This window comes from Bos indicus x Bos taurus, chromosome 6 (genome assembly GCF_003369695.1).
Source record: "Bos indicus x Bos taurus breed Angus x Brahman F1 hybrid chromosome 6, Bos_hybrid_MaternalHap_v2.0, whole genome shotgun sequence".
NCBI lineage: Eukaryota > Metazoa > Chordata > Mammalia > Artiodactyla > Bovidae > Bos > Bos indicus x Bos taurus.
In genome coordinates this window covers 115,184,767-115,204,635 of record NC_040081.1, presented here as the reverse complement: position 1 = coordinate 115,204,635, position 19,869 = coordinate 115,184,767, and the positions used below count along the sequence as shown (strand labels likewise).

Here is a 19,869-nt window from a genome sequence, read left to right as displayed (position 1 = left end):
GCCCGCGAGGCGCCACCCCCGCCTCAGGGCGCTCTGGCTCCCTCGTCTGGAGAGCCGTTGGCGGGAAGCCGGCCGCTGTGCTGGTAGGTGGCGGCGGCGGCGGCGGCGGCGGCAGTAGCCGTCGCCGCCGGGGGCCGTGCCCCGGCCAGTGAACAGCTCTCAGGGCGATGGGGCCGGAAGCCTGTGCCACGGCGCGGCGGCGGTGACCGCGGGGAACCGGCCCTCTAGCTCCGCGGCCGCAGCCCCCGGCCCCGGAGGCAAGGCGGCCGGGCGCCCTCAGCGTACGAAGCGGCGTCGGCGTCGAAAGCGGACCCAGAGGCGGCGGCAAGGGTGGTGGCCGTGGCCGTGGCCGTGGCCGGGGCCGTGGCAGAAGCAGCAGGTGCAGGAGCGGCGGCCCGGGGCGGGACCCGACGCGGAGTCGGGCGAGCGATGCTCGGGGGCCGCCCCGCGGTTGGCCCCCGCCTCGCCCTCGCCTCCTCCCGCCGAGAGAGCCAGGCGACGGCGGCGGCGGCGGCGGCGGCGGCGGCGAAGACGACGGCGGTCGTCTATGGAGCTCGAGAACTTCTTGGCCAACACGATGCTGCTGAGAGCGCGCCAAGGTGGGTGCACAGCGGCGCCCCGACCCCGCCCGGGTCCTGAGCCCGTGCAGCCCCAGCCCTGCCGGGAACACCGACCCTGCCGCGGCCCCCGGATTTTCCGCGGAATCGGGACCCCCGGGCCCGCGCAGCCTGACTCTCTGGAGTGCGCGGTCAGCGAGTGGTCAGCCCGGGCACCTAACGCCTAAGCTGCTCCGTCGCCTTTCGGCGCCGCCTCGGGACCCGCGTGAAGGAAGCCCGCGCGCTTCTCCAGTCAGTCTGCTCTTGATCCCCTGTCCTGCCCTCCTTCCGGAACCTCGGGACGCAGTGTGGCTTCAGCGTCGGGCTAGCAGTGTGATCTGTCCCCAAGAGAGGAGGCCAGACCAACCAGTAAAGCCAGCGGCAAAGAACCGTGCCTTTGTGGTCTTCAAAGGGCCCCCGAAGAGAATCCTGTGAACCACCCTGGGAGACCCTTCACTTAAGTGTCTATTGTTGTTGTTCAGTCTCTCAGTCGTGTCCGACTCTTCTGCGACCCGGTGGACTGTAGCCTGCCAGGCTCCTCTGTCCATGAGATTTCCCAGGCAAGAGCGGGGGACTGTTACCATAGCATCTCTTCTTGGGTTTGAGGTTTGATGGTGTCCAGACTTGTGTAGAGTGGGTTTTAGCCCGGCTTAGGGCTAAATCTTTAGGGAGAGATTGAACACATTAGGAAGAATTCATGCTGGTCGCCATGTAGAAGCAGCAGTTGGGCCAGCCCTTCTGCTTGCTGACCCTAGGAATATAGTTCTTTGGGGAGGTGACCCCTCTGCTGCTCCTGGAGAGATGGGAGAGCTGGAGGCAGAGCCCACCCATAGTTCTTCAGCCCCTTTGCTCTTAGGGATTCGGTGTGGGGTCAGCCGCTTCATCTTTGTGCTGGCAACAGAGTAAGTGCCCTCCTAAGGATGTGTATTTAATACAATCTGGAAGAAGTATTTTGTGTTCTGTCTCCCAGGGCTTCAGAGTTCCAGTCCTGGGTGCACATGTTGGCTAAGTCCTGGTGACCTGTGATGCTGCTGAGAAGCATCAATCAGTTCATCTTGTGATTAGTGCTTAACATTGTGTAAGAGAAATTAAACTGGAATATCAGACTTGGGGAGTTCTCTTTTTAAGCCACCTCCTTCCCATTTGTATCCTCAGCCGTTCAAGAAGAAAGATCTTGATTAAAATGTGCATGGTTTTTCACACCTTGGAGACTGCATCAGAAACACTGTGCAGGAAATTCTTGAAGTCACAGTGAGTGATGCAGAGAATTAGGGGTTACAACGGAGGGATTCTGAGTTCAGACGTAGTGAACTTTGTTATGTAAAGTGTTTGCTGTATTAGGAGTTGAAAATCAAGACCTCAATATTTTTGTGTGCTCACTTGAACCCCTCTGCGTAGAACGGAAGACGGGTAGGGAGAAGCCGGGTCCTGCTTTGCTGTTCAGGCCGTGGGGAGTCCTGAGTAAGATGGGGTGTTGATTGTCATCTGGCGCCCCTCACTCTGAACTCAACACTGATCGTAGAAGTGGACCATGCTCCATGGAAATCAGATCTGACTGAGGCTAAACCTGTTTTCTTTCTGCTCTGCTTTTATATCTGGGTATAATGAATGAATAGAGAATATTGTACAATAGAGAATATTGTACCAAACAGACTGCCTTACAGTGCTGTAGAGCTTAGGTAAGGAGGCACATGTAAGTGTGCTATAAATGCTAAATAACATAAAACCACTGTTTTCTGCCATAAAGCCTAGGACCATGTTGATAATTGCTTAAGGAATTTGTATTAAGTTTGTTCCCGCAACTCTGAACTTGTGGTTTTATAACTCTGAGGAGGCCTGCCCCCAGCAGCAGGAGTGTTTCCTCCTGTGGTAAAGGAGTCGCTACGTCAGTGTGGTTAATGCTTAGAGAAGTTGAATCGGAAATGTCAGAAAGATGCGAATATTAAGTGCTGCATGTTGGTTATGATTTAGGGTTGTTTACCCAAGTTGGAAACTGTTTATTTGCTTTAGGAGCTTGTAGAGTATTTCTCAGAAAGTACTTTCTTGGACACTTGTCTGTTCATGGTTGCTTACTCCTCCGTTAGTTCCTCTGGCTCCGTATTAGGAGATTAACTTCTGAAATGAGTGGACGGAGCCTGCAGTCACATGTTGGCCCTGGGAACTGCAGTGTTGTCAGTCCAGTCATTTCTTAGATTTATTTCAAGTAAAATCAGTCTCTTTTCTTTTTTTGGCCTCAGGTTTGTTGAGATCTTTTCACCTTTCTCAGGAGTGTCGGCAGATGATGTCTCATTGGAAAGAACTGTGTGTGTGTCACTATGCCAGGCTCACCCTGAGGAGGTATGAAATGAGCATGTTATTCATATAGGAAAGTACGGAAGTCACCGATTCTTTGGAAACTCAGCATTTTTCCCCGTGCGGGACATTTGTGAAGCAGCTGATGGCCTTTAATTGTTTCGAATGAGAAGCTGAAATTGTTTCACATCATGCTTTTAGGAGACTAACTCTATTTTGTCTTCTTGCAGAAATTAACCTTATAAACGCGCAGGGAGGAGGATATGATATGAACATTAAACGTGGATTTTGGTCATGTGTACGGGAGTTGGTGATGGACAGGTAGGCCTGGAGTGCTGCAGCCCATGGGGTCGCAGAGTTGGACACAACTGAGTGACTGAACTCAACTGAACTGATAGCAATTCTGTTGAGGTTTCAGGTTGTAGTTTTATCTACAGGTTTGTTTAGCACCTGACGTATAGTTGATATACCTTTTATCATTAATGCTATCTCTTGCTGAAGCTTCCTCATCAGGGTTTTTGGTTGCAAGGAGTTTCTATAAGTAGCTTATATACCTTCCAATTCCAGAAATTGGTTTGGACATGCTCTTGTATGCTTACTGTTCAAACTTTCTGTGCAGCAGGCTCTTCTTATTTTCTCGTTTGGTTCTTTCCTCCTTTCAGGGCCATTTTACCTTCATCCTCCTTGTCCGTGTCTCTGGTCTTCCAGCTCAGAGGCACTCTCTGCCCGCTGGGAATCTGGAACTTGGAGCTCACAGCACGGGGTAGCCAGTGGTTCTCGGCTAAATTGTCATCTGTTGTAAGAACAGGACAAACTCTTACTTTTATTGTTTATCCCTTTCTGTGCTGGCCATATAATTGGCACTTAGTCGACAGTTGGAGATTAAGGGGGGCAATTTGGTAATTTCAAAAAAGAGAAGGTGAAATTTGTGCTGAAAACTAAAGGACTGGCTTGATACGGAGGGCTTAAGGCATGTTCAGGTTTGATCGCAGAGCCTGATGGTTGATAGCTGAGAACAGGTAGCATTAGTGGGGGTTTGCAGCATCCAGGCAGCGCGCTCAGTTCTCTCTGGGCGCTACCCAAGCTCGGCCTAGACCTCATTCTCCTGTTCTTCAGAGCTGGGACTTCGAACAGCCCTCCTTCACAGTGTTGGCGGGAGGGCTGCGTGGATTAATGTGGTAGAGTGCTTGGTACTTAGAAAGTGCTCAGTAAATAATCATGGTGGTTGTGGTTGTAGGTTTGTTATGTCCAGAACCTTGATGATGAGCTGACACATTGCACCTGTGATCATTTAGTTGACCTCGAACCTGGCTCCTTGTCTCATTCTTCGGCGTTCTCTTCCTGAGTCCCCACGTGCAGGAGGTCCTTGAATCTCATTTATTCTTGAGCTTTATTATTTGTCTTGTTCATTTTTCATTTGTGTCTTCTCCCAGTACCCCCTTAGATGATTCTCTACACCTCTTAAGTTGACTGAGGGCAGTGGTTTCCTAGCTGGTCTCTACTTTCAGAGTTTTTTCTCTTTTATAATCCCCAAGGCTGCTAGAACACTCTTTCTAAAACACAGAGTTGTTCTCTTTAATAATCTCCTGTTTAAAATTTGGCCCTGGAGCTTCATCCCGGGTCACATCCAAATGCCTTAGTTCATCATGGCCCAGAGGGTCCTGCCTGACCACTGGCCTGCTCTCCTCTCCTTGTGCATAGCAGCTGTGGGTCACACCAGTTCATGCCCCTGGGCTTTTCTGTCCTGCCTGGCAAAGTCTTCTTCTTCCTTCCTGTTCCAGGAAGTCTGTTCTGGGAAGTGTCCGAGGCTGTGCAGAAGGCTTGGTCACTGCCTCCCTCCAGCCCCTGCTGTGCCCAGGAGACACTCTCGCTGCGCTGGGCATGCCTGGGACAGCTTTGGGTCTCCTCTCCTGGCTCACCAGCACCCAGCACTGTGCTAGCGCTCAGTCTCTTTGCAAATGCCAAATGCTGGCTGAGGACAGAAGAGCACGTCTCAGAAAGTCCCTCAGTACTGGTAAGAACCAGAAATTGAGATTTCAAAATAAGCTGTCTTTTTAGACTTCCCTGGTGGCTCAGACGGTAAAGCGTCTGTACAATGCGGGAGACCTAGGTTCAATCCCTGGGTTGGGAAGATCCCCTGGAGAAGGAAATGGCAGTCCACTCTAGTACTATTGCCTGGAAAATCCCATGGACAGAGGAGCCTGGTAGGCTACAGTCCATGGGGTCGCAGAGAGTCGGACACGACTGAGCAACTTCACTTTAGACTAGCAGTCTGGAAATAGGGACCGAGACCTGAGATTTTATTCAACTTTGGGGCATCAGTTGACCCCATACTTGTAAATGTTAAGTCTAGTACCGGAATGTTTATAGTACCTTTATTCATAATCGTCTCAAATTGGAAATAACCTTTCCACCCAAAGGGTATCAGTAAGAGAATGGATGAACAAGCCATGAAGCTCCGTAATTCCGTGCTGCCTTAGAAGAGAGAACTACTGACACGCACAACAGCTAGGCGTGTGTTGAGGGGAAGAGCAGGAGAAGCTGCAGTCCTCCATGATTTCCTGAGCTTGAAGAGAAATTGAATAATCCATGGTCATCACAGTGGTGATTGCCTGGAGGAAGGGGAGGGGCTGACACAGAAGAGGAGCTTTGGGGGATGGTGAGCACGCCCTGTTTATTGATCTGGGTGGTAATTGCACACATACGTTCATAGAAATTCGTCAAACAATATTCTTAAGATTAGTGCATATTATTGTGCAAATTATATCTGGTACAAGTTTTGTTTTTAGAGGAAAAAAAATTATAGAATGTTCTGATACTACCCTAGTGGTCCAGTGGTTGAGAATCCACCTTCCAGTGCAGGGGACATGGGTTTGATCCCTGGTCGAGGACCCCGCCTGCCGCAGGGCAGCTCAGCCCGTGCACTGCAACTCAGGAGAAGCCCGGGAGCCACAGGGGAGAGCCACACACAGCCACGGAGCCTCCCTGCCTCTGTGAGACCAGGGCAGCCAGGTGAGCAAGTGTCAGAGGTCACCATGAAGGTTAAAGACACAAATCCTGTCAACAGCGTGATCTTCCCTAAAACATGTTCCCTAAAGGCTTGGTTAGCTTTGCTTGTGAACATGCCTGAGTTTGGTGCCTTGTCCCTTCTCTGGAAGAAGGGCTGGCGTTGGTTCTTTTTATTATCTGTTTAGTTTCTTTAATAGTTATTCTGATATTCAAGATTCCTGTTTCTTCTTATGTTTGGTAATGTATATTTTCTAAAAAAAATTCTTGTCTACATTTTCAAACTTATTTGGCATAAATTTTATTTGTAACATTTTCATACTATTTTATAATTACAATTGTGATCTTTTTAATTTGGAGTATTATTTGTGTGTGCCTGTCATTTTTAATTAGACTTGCAAAAGATTTTTCTGTTTTCTATTTTATTAATCTTTTCAGTGAATCAGCTTTTGGTTTCATATGCTGTTGTATGTTTGCCTTCTATTTTACTAATTTCCACTTATATTATTATTTTGATTTTGATTTGCTTCTAGCTTCTTGAGTTGAATGCTTAATCCATTTCTTCTTTTTTCTTCCATTCCTTCATCAGGAATTTATTGACCATTTTATTTTATACTAGAGACTGTGGTTGGTACTGCGAGTAAACCATGAACTCAGCAGAAAATTTGCCTTTGAGGAGGTGACAGGCAAATGCTGAACATTAGTGTCCTAACTTGAGACTAAAGGCACTCTGATTAACAGAAAGTCATCTCTGAAAGAAGTAAAAGATCTGGGACCAGAAACGAATGAGCGTCTGCATCCAGTCTCCCACGCCTAGACTTATTTATCAGTCTCTTACTCAGTAGGACTTTGTGATCAGTGCACTGCTCTTGGATGAGCTAAGGCTTCAGACAGGTTACTTTCTGGTTAAATTAAGCACAGTTGTATAGAACGGGCAGCAGTCATGTGTTTCCAGTTCCCCAGTAGTAAGGCTTGTTCTGTTCAGATTGGGCAACTATTTCTTCTCTGCCTGGACTGTGCCCTCACCAGACGATCACTGTCTCGTGTTGTGTTGGCTCACTTCCTGGGTTCCAGGCCTTCCTTCTGTCATCGTCACTGGCATGGTGAGGGCTTTCCCCTTTCCAGTATCCCTGCACAGTGGTCGCTGCCTGTTCCTGGTCATTAGGGAAAGGCCCTCTTCCAGGCCTGAGACACTACAGCCCCCTGACTGCCCTGAACTGTAGAACCTTATCCTGGGTCTTCTGCCAGTTGATTCTGTGTTCTGTTTACACTTGAAGAGCTGGGGAGTGCCTTTTAAATGCTCTCCTTTGACAGAATAACAACAGAGATGGGAGTTCTAATGTTCTCCAGTGCTCAAGTTCCTGGACCTGTAGAAGTTCAGGAATTTTACTGTTTAACTGTTTTGGACCAGCAGACATGTCAGCTGTATTAATATTCACCTTAACACTCAGGTTGAAGTAACCCTTATGGTTTCTCACCAGGACAGTAATGTCGTTTCACCCCTTGTTGATATTGTTTCCCTCCCATTTCTTACTGAATATACAATATGAGTGGGGATGTCCAATTTTAGCCCAGTTGACACTTTTCAGTGTTTTTACTCTTGTGCATAAAGCATCCCAATCATATTCTGTTACCCAAAAAAGAGGGATCCATGTTTCAAATGAAACACATCTGAATGTAATCAACTAACTCATTCAAAAAAATTCTCACTGTTGTACTAAATAGAATCTGAATGAGCACTTCCCCATTCAGCCTGGCCGTGTGTCTGGCCAGCGGCCACTCGTCGTGCTCATGCTGGACAGCACAGTTCTAGAAAACAATGATAATGTCGCTGCATGTTGGATGAGGAGAAACGTAGGTCCTAAAATAAACTGTTTCCTTCACAAATGAGAAAATATTCTTCTAAAGTAAAAAAAAAAAAAAAAAAAGTGCTAAAGAAGTAAAGTCCTCCAAATGAATATTAATTTTTAAGCTAAACTATTTTCTGTCAATATAAATTACCATTAGCAATCTAATAAATTGCAGTACCTTAGATTTTAAAAATATAATTCTCTAACACCCACTTTATGTCTTGGTGTCTACCAAGTGTGAGCCAACATCCGCTGGATCATCGAAAAAGCAAGAGAGTTCCAGAAAAACATATATTTCTGCTTTATTGACTATGCCAAAGCCTTTGACTGTATGGATCACAATAAACTGTGGAAAATTCTGAAAGAGATGGGCATACCAGACCACCTGACCTGCCTCTTGAGAAACCTGTATGCAGGTCAGGAAGCAACAGTTAGAACTGGACATGGAACAACAGACTGGTTCCAAATAGGAAAAGGAGTATGTCAAGGCTGTATATTGTCACTCTGCTTATTTAACCTATATGCAGAGTACATCATGAGAAACGCTGGACTGGAAGAAGCACAAGCTGGAATCAAGATTGCCGAGAGAAATATCAATAACCTCAGATATGCAGATGACACCACCCTTACGGCAGAAAGTGAAGAACTAAAGAGCCTCTTGATGAAAGTGAAAGAGGAGAGTGAAAAAGTTGGCTTAAAGCTCAATGTTCAGAAAACTAAGATCATGGCATTTGGTCCCATCACTTCATGGCAAATAGATGGGGAAACAGGGTCTGACTTTATTTTATTGGGCTCCAAAATCACTGCAGTTGGTGATTGCAGCCATGAAATTAAAACACGCTTACTCCTTGGAAGCAAAGTTACGACCAACCTAGACAGCATATTAAAAATCAGAGACATTGCTTTGTCAACAAAGGTCCATCTAGTCAAGGTTTTTCCAGTGGTCATGTATGGATGTGAGAGTTGGACTGTGAAGAAAGCTGAGCACCGAAGAATTGATGCTTTTGAACTGTGGTGTTGGAGAAGACTCTTGAGAGTCCCTTGGACTGCAAGGAGGTCCAACCAGTCCATCCTAAAGGAGATCAGTCCTGGGTGTTCATTGGAAGGACTGATGTTGAAGCTGAAACTCCAGTACTTTGGCCACCTGATGCAAAGAACTGACTCATTGGAAAAGACCCTGATTCTGGGAAAGATTGAGGATAAGAGGAGAAGGGGACGACAGAGGATGAGATGGTTGGATGGCATCACTGACTTAGTGGACACGGGTTTGGGTAAACTCCGGGAGTTGGTGATGGACAGGGAGACCTGGTGTGCTGCGGTTCATGGGGTCGCAAAGAGTCAGACACAACTGAGCGACTGAAGTGAACTGAACTAAAGTGTGAGAAGTATAAAGATTGTCCCCGTTGTTTGGAGCTCACGGGCTGGTGAAGGGGTAGGTTGACAATAATTGACATGCAGGGCAATGTGACAAGGAGGACGTGGCCAGAGCTGCTTAAACAGGTGAAGGGACCCACTCTGCCTGGAAACACAGAGAAGACTTCACAGAGGAGGAGATCGTGGCGATCTGAGCCTGGAAGGACAAACAGGAGTTTCCCAGACGAACAGAGAGGAAGGAGCCCTGCAGCCAGAGAAGAGCAGGACACGGGGTGCAAAGGGTGGAAGAAGCCGGCCGTGCTCAGGGAGCCGTGTGGCGTCCACACAGGTGGTACAGAGGAGAGTCCCGGAGAGCAGAGGCTGGAAACCACCAACTGGGGAGGGGGCTTCACGGCCAGTTTTGTGTTCGGTAAGATCACCTTGGCGTAGTCTGAGAGAGACAGACTGCAGGCAAGGGAAGTCAGGGTGGGGCTTTTGCCCAGTTCACCTGAGAAATGCTGAGTCTGGACAAAAGGGACGACAGGACGAGGAGAGGAGGGGGCAGACGCTAGAGGATCTGGGGGCGGAAGTAATGGGACCTGGCGGCAGGCAGGCTGTGGGATGTGAGAGAGAGAGCAGGGCCTGGGAAGCCTCCCAGGTCTCTGATTATAACCAGGCCTCCCCCACAGGGTGCCGTTTTCCGTGGGGCTTCCTTGTGGTCCAGTGGCTAAGACTGCGTGCTCTCCATGCGGGGGCCGGGTTGGATCTCTGGTCAGGGGACTGGATCCCGCATGCTGCAACTAAGACCTGGCATAGCCAAATAAATAAATTTTAAATTCCTGTTGCTTAAAAAAAAAAAATCCTGTTTCTAACCGATATCATCTGCCAACCTTCAGCCCAAATTTCATTTCCAGAGCAGACGCCACCAATAGACAAGTAATTTCTAACTTAACGGATTATCGGATCTTAAGCTCATAAGTGAGGGATATACCGAACAACAGAGATGGGAACAAATCAGCTGAATTACAACATTTCAATCCTATATAGAAGGCTTTAGTCCATTAACCATCAAAAGCTACAGTGTCTGACATAATATTTCAGGTTGATTAACTTTACTTTAAACTGCAAAGCAGAAAGACCAGCCTGGGGGAGGAATAGCTGAAACACAGAGTTAAGCTGAAACTCTTGGTGATAGCCTCCATTTTAATTAATGTTCTATTACTCATTGCTATTGACTTTTAAAAATAGTTTCATGTTAAGTATACTAAAAACAATGCTGGACATATTCACATTAATGTGAAATTCCCACTAATTTCTGACAAGGGAAAATACATTTTCTCCAGCCTGAAACTTTGATTATTGGCTGCGGTCATCAGGACCTAAGATGCTCAGGAATCTTTGTAAAGCACTTCATCTAACTCCACGTCATTTTCATCCCCTGGGACCTAGCAGCAGATCTGCTGTCTGAAAGGTGAGACCTGGATGCAGGGCTCCATGGTCTGGGACCACAGACAGTGCTTCCAGTAGGCAGGGTAGCTGCCCTGGCTGCAAACGGTCAGCATGAAGACACAGCATGAGAGAGATCAGTTCCCCTGTTTGACAAGGCCTCCTCCCAACTCTCATCCTCACTGAGCTGATGAATGGTCCAGGACGTTTGGGGAAGTTTCCTCAGGTGACGATAACTTCACTGTATCTGCGTGATTCCTCTGAAACTGGTGTGTGTGCACTCAGTCACTGAGTCGTGTCTGACCCTTTGTGACACCGTGGACTGCGCCCCGCCAGGCTCCTCTGCCCATGAAATTCTCCAGGCAAGAATACTGAGGTGGGTTGCTATTTTCTTCTCCAGGGGATCTTCCCAAACCAGGGATCTGACCCGAGTCTCTGCATTCAGAGGCAGATTCTTTATCACTGAGCCATCTGGGAGGCCCTCTGGAGCCGGTACTGTGGGAGAAAGCAATTTTTCCCTCGGGATTTCCCTGGTGTCCTGTGGCCAAGACTCCAAGCTCCCAATGCAGGGGGCCCGGGTTTCAGGGAACTGGATCCCATATGCCACAATGAGAGTTCACCTGCTGCAACTGAAGACCCCACATGCCGTAACTAAGACCTCATGCAGCCAAATAAGTTTTTTCAAAAATGCAGGTTTTGCCTTGTTGGAAAATACCTTGGTTTTCTGTTCTGTCTCAGTGTCATCTTGCACTCTCAGGCTGGGTGGCCATCACGGTTCTCCAGCTTGTGTCTCCAGCCTGCTGCTGTGGATGCAATGCCTGCTCCCTGCCCCCACCCCAAAGTCACCTACTGTCACCTACTGATGCTCGGGGGCCCACTGGGAAGGGATTTGGAGGCAGGGCATTTGCGGGTAACTGTGTGTGGACGAGGTTGTGGGAGCGGGGGCTTTTGATGATTAACACCCTTATAAACAGAGAGCAGGTACCGAGGAACGGCCGTGTGAGGACGGAACAAGGACAGGCATATCTAAACCAGGCACCAGATCTGCTGGCGCCTTGATCTCGGATGTCCCGCCTCAGAGCCCTAAGAAATGGGTGCTTGTTGTCCGAGTCGTGCCACCTGTGGTGACCTGTCGCGGCAGCCTCAGTGGTACGGATCTGCAAATCGACTCTCCACCTGCCCACTAGGCATCAGTGCTCCTAGACCTCAGTGCACACAAAACAGTCAGAACTAGAATCTTAATTCTCCTGCCCCAATTTTTCCTTTCAGCATCTCAGCTGAAGCTCAGGCCCCAAATCCTAGAATTGCCTTGATTGTTATACAGCATCTCCAGTCACTGGACAATTATTTTCATATCTGTCTTCAAAATGTAATCGACTCTGACCTCTTGCCACCTCCATCTGGAAGACTGCAGTTGCTGCTGCTTCGGCTCACTTCTGCCTTTCTGACTCAGTGGTCTGTTCTCAACACACCAGCCAGCATGATTCTGTTAAAGTTCATGTTGGGTGTCAGCCTTCTCTACCTTCTTCATGGCTTTGCAGTCTGAGTAAAAGTAGAAACATTGGAATTACCAGGACAGCCAAAAATAAATAATTTTTTTTTTTTTAAAGAAATGAAGAATGCCTTTGTGGGCTCATTTGTAGACTGAACAGGGCTGAGGAAAGACTGAGCTTCAGGATGTGATAGTAGAAATTTCTGAAACTGAAAAGGAGAAAAAAAAGACAAAAGAAATCAGAACACCCAAGAACTGTGAGACAGCTACAAAAAGTGTAACATGCATATAAGGGAAGACCAGAAGGGGAAGAAACAGAGAAAGAAGTGGAAGAGATTTGAAACAATAATAACTGAAAATTTCCCCAAACTAATGTCAGACATCAAGTCAAAATCCAGGAAGCTCAGAAAACACCAAATAGGAGAAATGTCCCCAAAAACTACACCTAGGCAAATCACATTCAAAGACATGAAAATCACACCAAACACACAAAATAAGAATGGTAACTACGAAGAAACAAACAACCCCAAATATACAGAATTCAAAGGTAAAGAAAAAAACCAGAAGCCAGAGAGAAGAACACCTTACTTCCAGAGGATGAAAGATAGGAATTGCATCTGACTTCCGAGAAACTACACAGAATTTCTTACGAAAATATCCCTCAAAAATGAAGAACATAGACTTTCCAGTTCAGTTCCGTCGCTCAGTCATGTCTGACTTTGCGACCCCATGGACTGCAGCACGCCAGACTTAACTGTCCATCACCAACTCCTGGAGCTTGCTCAAACTCCATCGAGTTGATGATGCCATCCAGCCATCTCATCCTCTGTCGTCCCCTTCTCCTGACTTCAGTCTTTACTTTGCAGTTTTTTTGATAAGGTAATTTTACTGCCTGTGAAGTGGCATAGTGTTATTTGAGAGTGGACTTGGATTAGTCATAAATATATATTATTAACTCTGAAACAACCACTAAAAACAATTTAAAGAGAAGTATAATTTATATACTAAGATGAGAAAATTGTTTCATAATATCAATTATAACTGAAAGGCAAAAAAAAGAATGGAAGACAACAAGAACAAAGAACAAGGGCAAGAAATAGAAAAGAGTGACTAATATTGTATATGGTAATCCAACTGTTAGTAATCACTTTTCATGTGAGTGGTCTAAGTATGCCGATTCTAAGAGGTTGTCAGAGTGTAAGAAATAACAAGACCCAACTCTATGTTGTCTACAGGAAAGCCATCTTAAATACAGAGATGCATTTAGGTTAAAGACAGAGACGGAGAAAGATGCACCGTGCCAACACTTGTCGAAAGACGGCGGTGCGCAGTGGCGCCCCACTAGCTGTCCGTTTCATCTACGCAGCGGCGCCACCTAGCGTCCGTTTCATGCGCAGCAGTGGCGCCCCCTAGCTGTCCGTTTCATCTGCGCAGCGGCGCCCACTAGCTGTCTGTTGCATACGTGATAGTGCTCAGAAGCCAATGCTGCTCTCTCAGCTTGTCTCCTCTCCTTCCTGCACTGTGTCCACAAGTTCATTCTCTGAATCTTCGCCTCTGTTCCTGACCTGCAAATGGGTTCATCAGCATCATTTTTCTAGATTCCGTATATATGTGTTAATGTGAAGAGCCTATCATTGTAAAGACCCTGAAGCTGGGAAAGACAGGGCAAGAAGAGAAGTGGGTGGCAGAGGATGAGAGAGTTGGATAGCATCACTGACTCAATGGACATGAGTTTGAGCAAGCTCTGGGAGATGGTGAAGGACAGGGAAGCCTGGCGTGCTGTAGTCCATGGGGTCGCAGAGAGAGTCAGACATGACTTAGTAACGGAATAATAACAGTGTATTGCTCTTTCTGACTCACTTCACTCTGTATGACAGGCTTGAGGCTCATCCACATGGCTACCGATGACTCAATTGCGTTCCTTTTCTTGGCTGAGTAATACGCCGTTGTATGTATATACCACACCATCTTTATCCATTCCTCTGTCAGGGTACTGAGCTCAGTGCTCTGTGGCATCCTGGAGGGGTGGGGTGGTGGGGTGGAAGGGAGGTTCACAAGGGAGGGGATGTGTGTATGCAACGTGGCTGATTGATGATATACAGCAGAAACTGACAAAACATTGTAAAGCAGTTATATTCCAAGAAAAACATCAGCCTACCTTCCTTGTTGTCATCGTCGTTTTTCAGTCGCTCAGTCGTGTCTGACTGTGACCCTGTGGACTACAGCACACCAGGCCCCTACCCATAGGTAACTATTACTCTGATTTATGTAAGTTTCAGCTGTTTTTGAAATTTATATCAGTGTAATTATACTGTCTGAATTCTTTTGTGTCCAACTTCCTTTGACTTCCCAGATAGCTCAGTTGGTAAAGAATCCTCCTGCAATGCAGGAGACCCCGGTTCGATTCCTGGGTTGGGAAGATCCCCTGGAGAAGGGAAAGGCTACCCACTCCAGTATTCTGGCCTGGAGAATTCCATGGACTGTATAATAGTCCACGGGGTCTCAAAGAGTCGGATACGACTGAGCAACTTTCACTCACTTTCCTTTACTCAGGATTGTTTTTGAAATCCGTTCATGCTGCAGGTGGTGTTCAGTTGTACTCAAATAGCACAGTTTTTTGCCCCTGCCCCAAGAAGACAACAGGAGTGCCTGTATCCGTCCACACAGCTGAAGCTTCAGAGGAAGGAAGGTCATCAACAGTAAAGATGAAAGGGACTTCCCTGGTGGTCCAGTGGTTAAGAATCTGCCTTCCATTGCAGGGCATGGGGGTTTGATCCCTGCTTGGGGAACTACCATCCCAGGTGCTCTGGGGCAGCTAAGCCCCTGCCCCTCAGCTACTGAGCCTGCTCACTGCAGCCTGGGCACTGCAACTGGAGAGAAGCCTGCAGGCTGCAGCTAGGACCTGGCACAGCCAAATAATAAATAAAAACGTCTTTCTAAACTATTATCTAATTGCTCTTCCTACCATTCTTGTCTTGCTAGGGACAGTCCTCCTAGGCCTTTCAGAGGCTTGCATCCTCACCTCCGAGGTCTCTGCTCATGTGTGGCCCAGAGGGGCCTCTCCTGGTCCCATCTCAGCCCAACGAGCACCCTCCGCCTTTGCGTGGCCTGGTTTTGTTTCACACCATTTATCACTGTGTGTGTGTGTGCGTGTGCGTGTGCGCGTGTGCTCTGTCACTTCAGTCACGTCTGACTCTTTGCAGTCCTATGGAGTGTAGCCCACCAGGCTCGTCTGTCCATGGGGTTCTCCAGGCAAGAATACTGGACTGGGTTGCCATGCCCTCCTCCAGGGGATCTTCCCAACCCAGGGATCACCTGAGTGGAAGTAAGTAGCTGTTAGAAATGCGTAGTTCTGAATGTTACAGAAATCCTTTTTTTTTTCTTTTTAGGAGGGATTAACAAGAAAAGTGGCCGCAGTAAGAAATGGAGGGAGATGCTGAGACTTCCCCCGGTCAGCCAGTGCAGCGAGCTTCGCCAGTCTGTCGGTGAGTACGGAGGCGCGCCTGCCTCTCCGGAGGCCGCGTCTAGTGCGTGGTGTTTCCCTCTGTTGGATGTTATTTTCTCTTGAGTGCCTTGTTTGTTTCAAATCCTCTATGATAGATTCTCCTTATACCATCGGGATTCTTCACAGGAAGAAACCGCATAGGTTTTCTAATGTGCGTTAGAAACATAAAGTATATGGCTATTGACTTTTTCATTAAAAAGGTCTTGGAAATTCCCTGGTGATCCAGTGAGTAGGACTCCACACTTCTTTCACTGCTGTGGGCCCAGGTTCCGATCCCTGGTCGGGGAACTGAGATCCCACAAGCTGTGCAGCACGACCAAATAGATAAATAAACTAAGAACATTCTGTAAGATGTAGTCTATACTACATTGTTCTGGATGGAACTGAAGAGAAACGTGCCAATCATCCCCTCTAGAGGGGAACGCTGGTAACCCTTTTCCATTCTTCTTCCAAACAGTTCTCTATGCGTGTGCACAGGAATTCTTGATGGGAACTTCAGGAAAAGAGTGGTCAGATAAACAATAAGATGCGTCAGTGTCACGGGCCACTCTACAGCTGTGAGAGTGTTAGCCACGGGTCCTGACGTGAGCCAAGAACTCATGTGCAGAGCCGTGCGTGAGGGCAGCCATCACTGTTTAGAGATGTGATTTCCAGTTCAAAGGATATACATTCAAAGTGTTGATGTTCCCAAGTTGCCTCTGCAAACTCTGTCACCTTTCCCTTGCCTGGGACTTTGCTAACACTGATTGTTGCCAGTGTTTTTCATCTTTTTGTTGTTGTTCAGTCGCTTATTTGTATCCGACTCTTTGTGACCCCATGGACTGCGACATGCCAGGCTCACTGTCCGTCACTGTCTCCTGAAGTTTGCTCAGATTCATGTCAAATTGTAATTTGAAAAATGGTCTCATTTTAATTATGGATGGAATTGAGCAGTTTCCTTGGGTTTTTCAATTTTATTTTCTTCTAATTCATTTGTAAAATTTCTTTGTATGTGAAATGAGTTATCCTTTTATATTCAATGTGAATACATTTTCTATTTCTGCTCTTGCCTTTTGACTTGCAGTATTTTTTCAATATGGACGTTTTAATTTTTTATGTAGACAAATATATCAATATTTTTCTTCTTAGCCTCTGAACTTTTTGTTGTATTTAGGGAAGACACCTTTACTCCAAGATAATTTTTTTTTAATCTGTTTTTTCTTTAGTACCATTATAATTCCTTTTAAAGAAAGTTTAAATATTTTAACTATCAAAATTAACTTCAGATAGCATAAAGTCAGAGTATTTTTCCCCTAGAAAAACATATCCAACCTTATTATTTAACCTCATTACATCTTTTTTCTCATTATGTTTTAAAAACAACAATTTTTTTTAGATATAATTAGCATACCCTATAATTCACCTGTTTAAAGTGTATAATTCAGTGGTTTTTAATATATTCACAGAGTTGTGCAACCATTACCACAGTCAGTTTTTCAGTTTTACAACATTTCCATCACCCGGAAAGAAACCCCGTGCTCCCTGGTAGTGCTCCCGGTTCCCGCCCCCACATCCAGCCACGGGCAGCCACGCATCCACCTCTGTGTCCATGGATCTGCCGATCCTGGACATTTCATATAGATGGGAACTTTACACTCTGTGGGCTTGTGTGACTGGCTTCTTTTCACTTAACCTCATCTCTTCAGAGTTCCTGCGCTGTGTGGCGTGGATCAGTACTTACCTCCTTTTGTTGTCAAATATTCTTCCACTGTACATGTTATACTTATCCATTCATCATTTCATAGACATTGAGTTGTTTTCCATTTTTTGTCTGTTATGAATAATATGGCTACAGTTCAGTTCAGTTGCTCAGTTGTGTCCGACTCTTTATGACCCCATGGACTGCAGCACGCCAGGCCTCCCTGTCCATCACCAACTCCCGAAGTTTACTCGAACTCATGTCCATTGAGTCGGTAACGCCATCCAACCAGCTAGCTCATCCTCTGTCTTCCCCTTCTCCTCCCGCCTTCAGTCTTTCCCAGCATCACGGTCTTTTCTAACGAGTCAGTTCATCACATCAGGTGGCCAAAGTTATTCATGTACAATTCTTTTTTAATTGTGGTAAAATAAACGTAACAGAAGTGGCCACTTTAACCGTTTTGAAGTGTGAAGTTCAGTGGTGTTTGTTTGGAGATTGTACGTGTGTCTGAGAAGGACCTCTGTCTGCCCTGTGCTGCCTACATGATGCAGATCTGTTGCAGCTCGGGGCTAGCTGCTCTGAGCCCTCGATTTCCTCAACGTCCCCGAGAGCGGCCCTCCCTGTCGTTGCCTCCTCACCGCTGAGGGACTTGGAACTGGAACCAGTTGCCTTCTGAGACACTTTTATTGTGAGAAACTGGCCCTTCCCTCGGAGAAGGCAATGGCACCCCACTCCGGTACTCTTGCCTGGAAAATCCCATGGACGGGGGAGCCTGGTGGGCTGCAGTCCATGGGGTCGCTAAGAGTCGGACACGACTGAGCGACTTCACTTTGACTTTTCACTTGCATGCATTGGAGAAGGAAGTGGCAACCCACTCCAGTGTTCTTGCCTGGAGAATCCCAGGGACGGGGAAGCCTGGTGGGCTGCCGTCTATGGGGTCGTGCAGAGTCGGACACAACTGAAGCGACTTAGCAGCAGCAGGCCCTTCCTTCCCATGCTTGCCGCCTCCCTCAGGTCACCAGTGCTCTTCCACAGGCTGGTGCCCCGGCCCCAGTGCGCTGCCCCTCTCCCCGTCCACGGCCCGGGTCCTTCCAGATGGCCCTCGGACATGAGCATGTCCCACAGATGTCTTCAAAATGCCCGACTTGTAAGAATAACTGTGAAGGTCAAACGCGTAGATCCACGGAGAGGACTTACAGGTGCCCTGGCACACAGTGAGAGGAGGAAATTCTCTCCTGTTGTTTGTTTTTACCTGCTCCTTCCAGGAAGGAGGGAGACTCCTTGGTATAGCATCTAGGCCTTTTGAAGCTGTGAGCTTTGTTTTTCCCCTTGAAGCTTCATTTGCCTCCACATTGGCCTCCCTGCGTGTCGTCTTTCAGCCTCTCTGAACTGCTTGTGGGGTTAGTCGCTTGCCTCTGTGTATCTTGGTCCATAGATGGTCCTAACAAATTAAAATCTGGTACAGTAGCATAGCATTATAGGGGATGTGTAGTCCATGCGATCTAGAAGCTGTTCAGTGTGGCTGGAGCCAGAAAGAAGAAACTGTTCTGACCTGAACTCACACTCCGCCGAGGAGCATGGAGCTGTTGGTTTCTAGTTTGTCTGTTTTCTGCTCCGTCTACGTTGTACTCACTAGTCATCCTTTTTGGTTTCCATTTTGTCCTCTTCGATTTCTTTCTTATTCTGTTATTATAGCCCCTCAAGTGATTGTTACTGCTTACTGTGTCCCTCTGGATCTTTGCATTTTGCGGTTAATTTTTTGTTCTTTCTTAGAGGTTTTGTCTCTCCTTAGCTGCTGGGAATGCCTCTGAGACGTCCCTACCTCTGAATCAACCTTCTTTTGTCGTGTTTAGCATTTACTGGAGCCTTTAATCTTGGGCCTGGGAGAATTTAATGTATATTTAATTATAAAACTTATGTATGCTTAATTATAAAGTTTAATATGTGTCTAATTTAAGAGAGGGGCTTCCTCTGTGGTCACGTGGTTCGACTTTCCTGGGCACCCCTCTGTTGCATGGGGTTCTGGAAGGTGGGTGGGTCAGCGAGGTCCATCTGGACGGAGCCTGTGTTCCAGGGGCCACAGCGCTGCCCCACTTTACCAGCTCAGCGTGTAGTTCCTCCAGCCGGGCTCTGCCTCCCTGGGGTCTCAGTGTCTCTCTTGTCAGATACCCACATTCTGCAAAGTGGCTTCAGCCTGAAGTCCCCTGGACTGCAGTTGTGTTCAGGCCTGGGCGGGCTTCCTGGTCTCTGAGGACTCGCTGGTGGCTCCTTTATCGGTCCTGTGCTGTTGGCTTTCTCTCTTCCTGTTGTTCAGTTGCTCAGTTGGGTCCTACTGTTGTGTGTGTGTGTCTGACTCTTTACAACCCCATGGACTGTAGCCCACCAGGCTTCTCTGTCCATGGCATTTCCCAGGTGAGAATACTGGAGTGGGTTGCCATTTCCTCCTCCAGGGCATCTTCCTGACCCAGGGATCAAACCCGTGTCTCTTGCATTGCAGGCGGTTTCTTTACCGCTGAGCCACGTGGGAAGCCCATGCAGTGCTCAGGTCTCTTGACCCCCTGGACACCTGCATTCTTCCTTCCGCGTCAGGTCTCTTGACTCCCGGGACACCTGCATTCTTCTTTCCGCATCAGGTCTCTTGACCCCCGGGA

The 19,869-nt window shown here is 47.4% G+C and overlaps 1 protein-coding gene across 15 annotated transcripts in view; it reads left to right on the top strand.

Annotated features, from left to right (window-relative positions):
* The first annotated feature begins 31 nt into the window (after positions 1-31).
* Positions 32-19,869, top strand: part of GRK4 (G protein-coupled receptor kinase 4) — a 57,468-nt gene continuing 37,630 nt past the window's right edge. For 9 of the 15 annotated variants that reach the window (XM_027545204.1, XM_027545202.1, XM_027545206.1 and 6 more), the window contains exons 1-3: positions 369-4,902; positions 5,309-5,900; positions 15,425-15,520. In XM_027545204.1, coding sequence (XP_027401005.1) covers positions 5,756-5,900; positions 15,425-15,520 — 241 coding nt within the window. In that variant the 5' untranslated portion in view covers positions 369-4,902; positions 5,309-5,755. Of the gene's footprint in view, positions 4,903-5,308; positions 5,901-9,051; positions 10,920-15,424; positions 15,521-19,869 lie in introns of those variants that run through there. The other 6 variants (XM_027545197.1, XM_027545196.1, XM_027545201.1 and 3 more) reach the window with 6 other exon arrangements.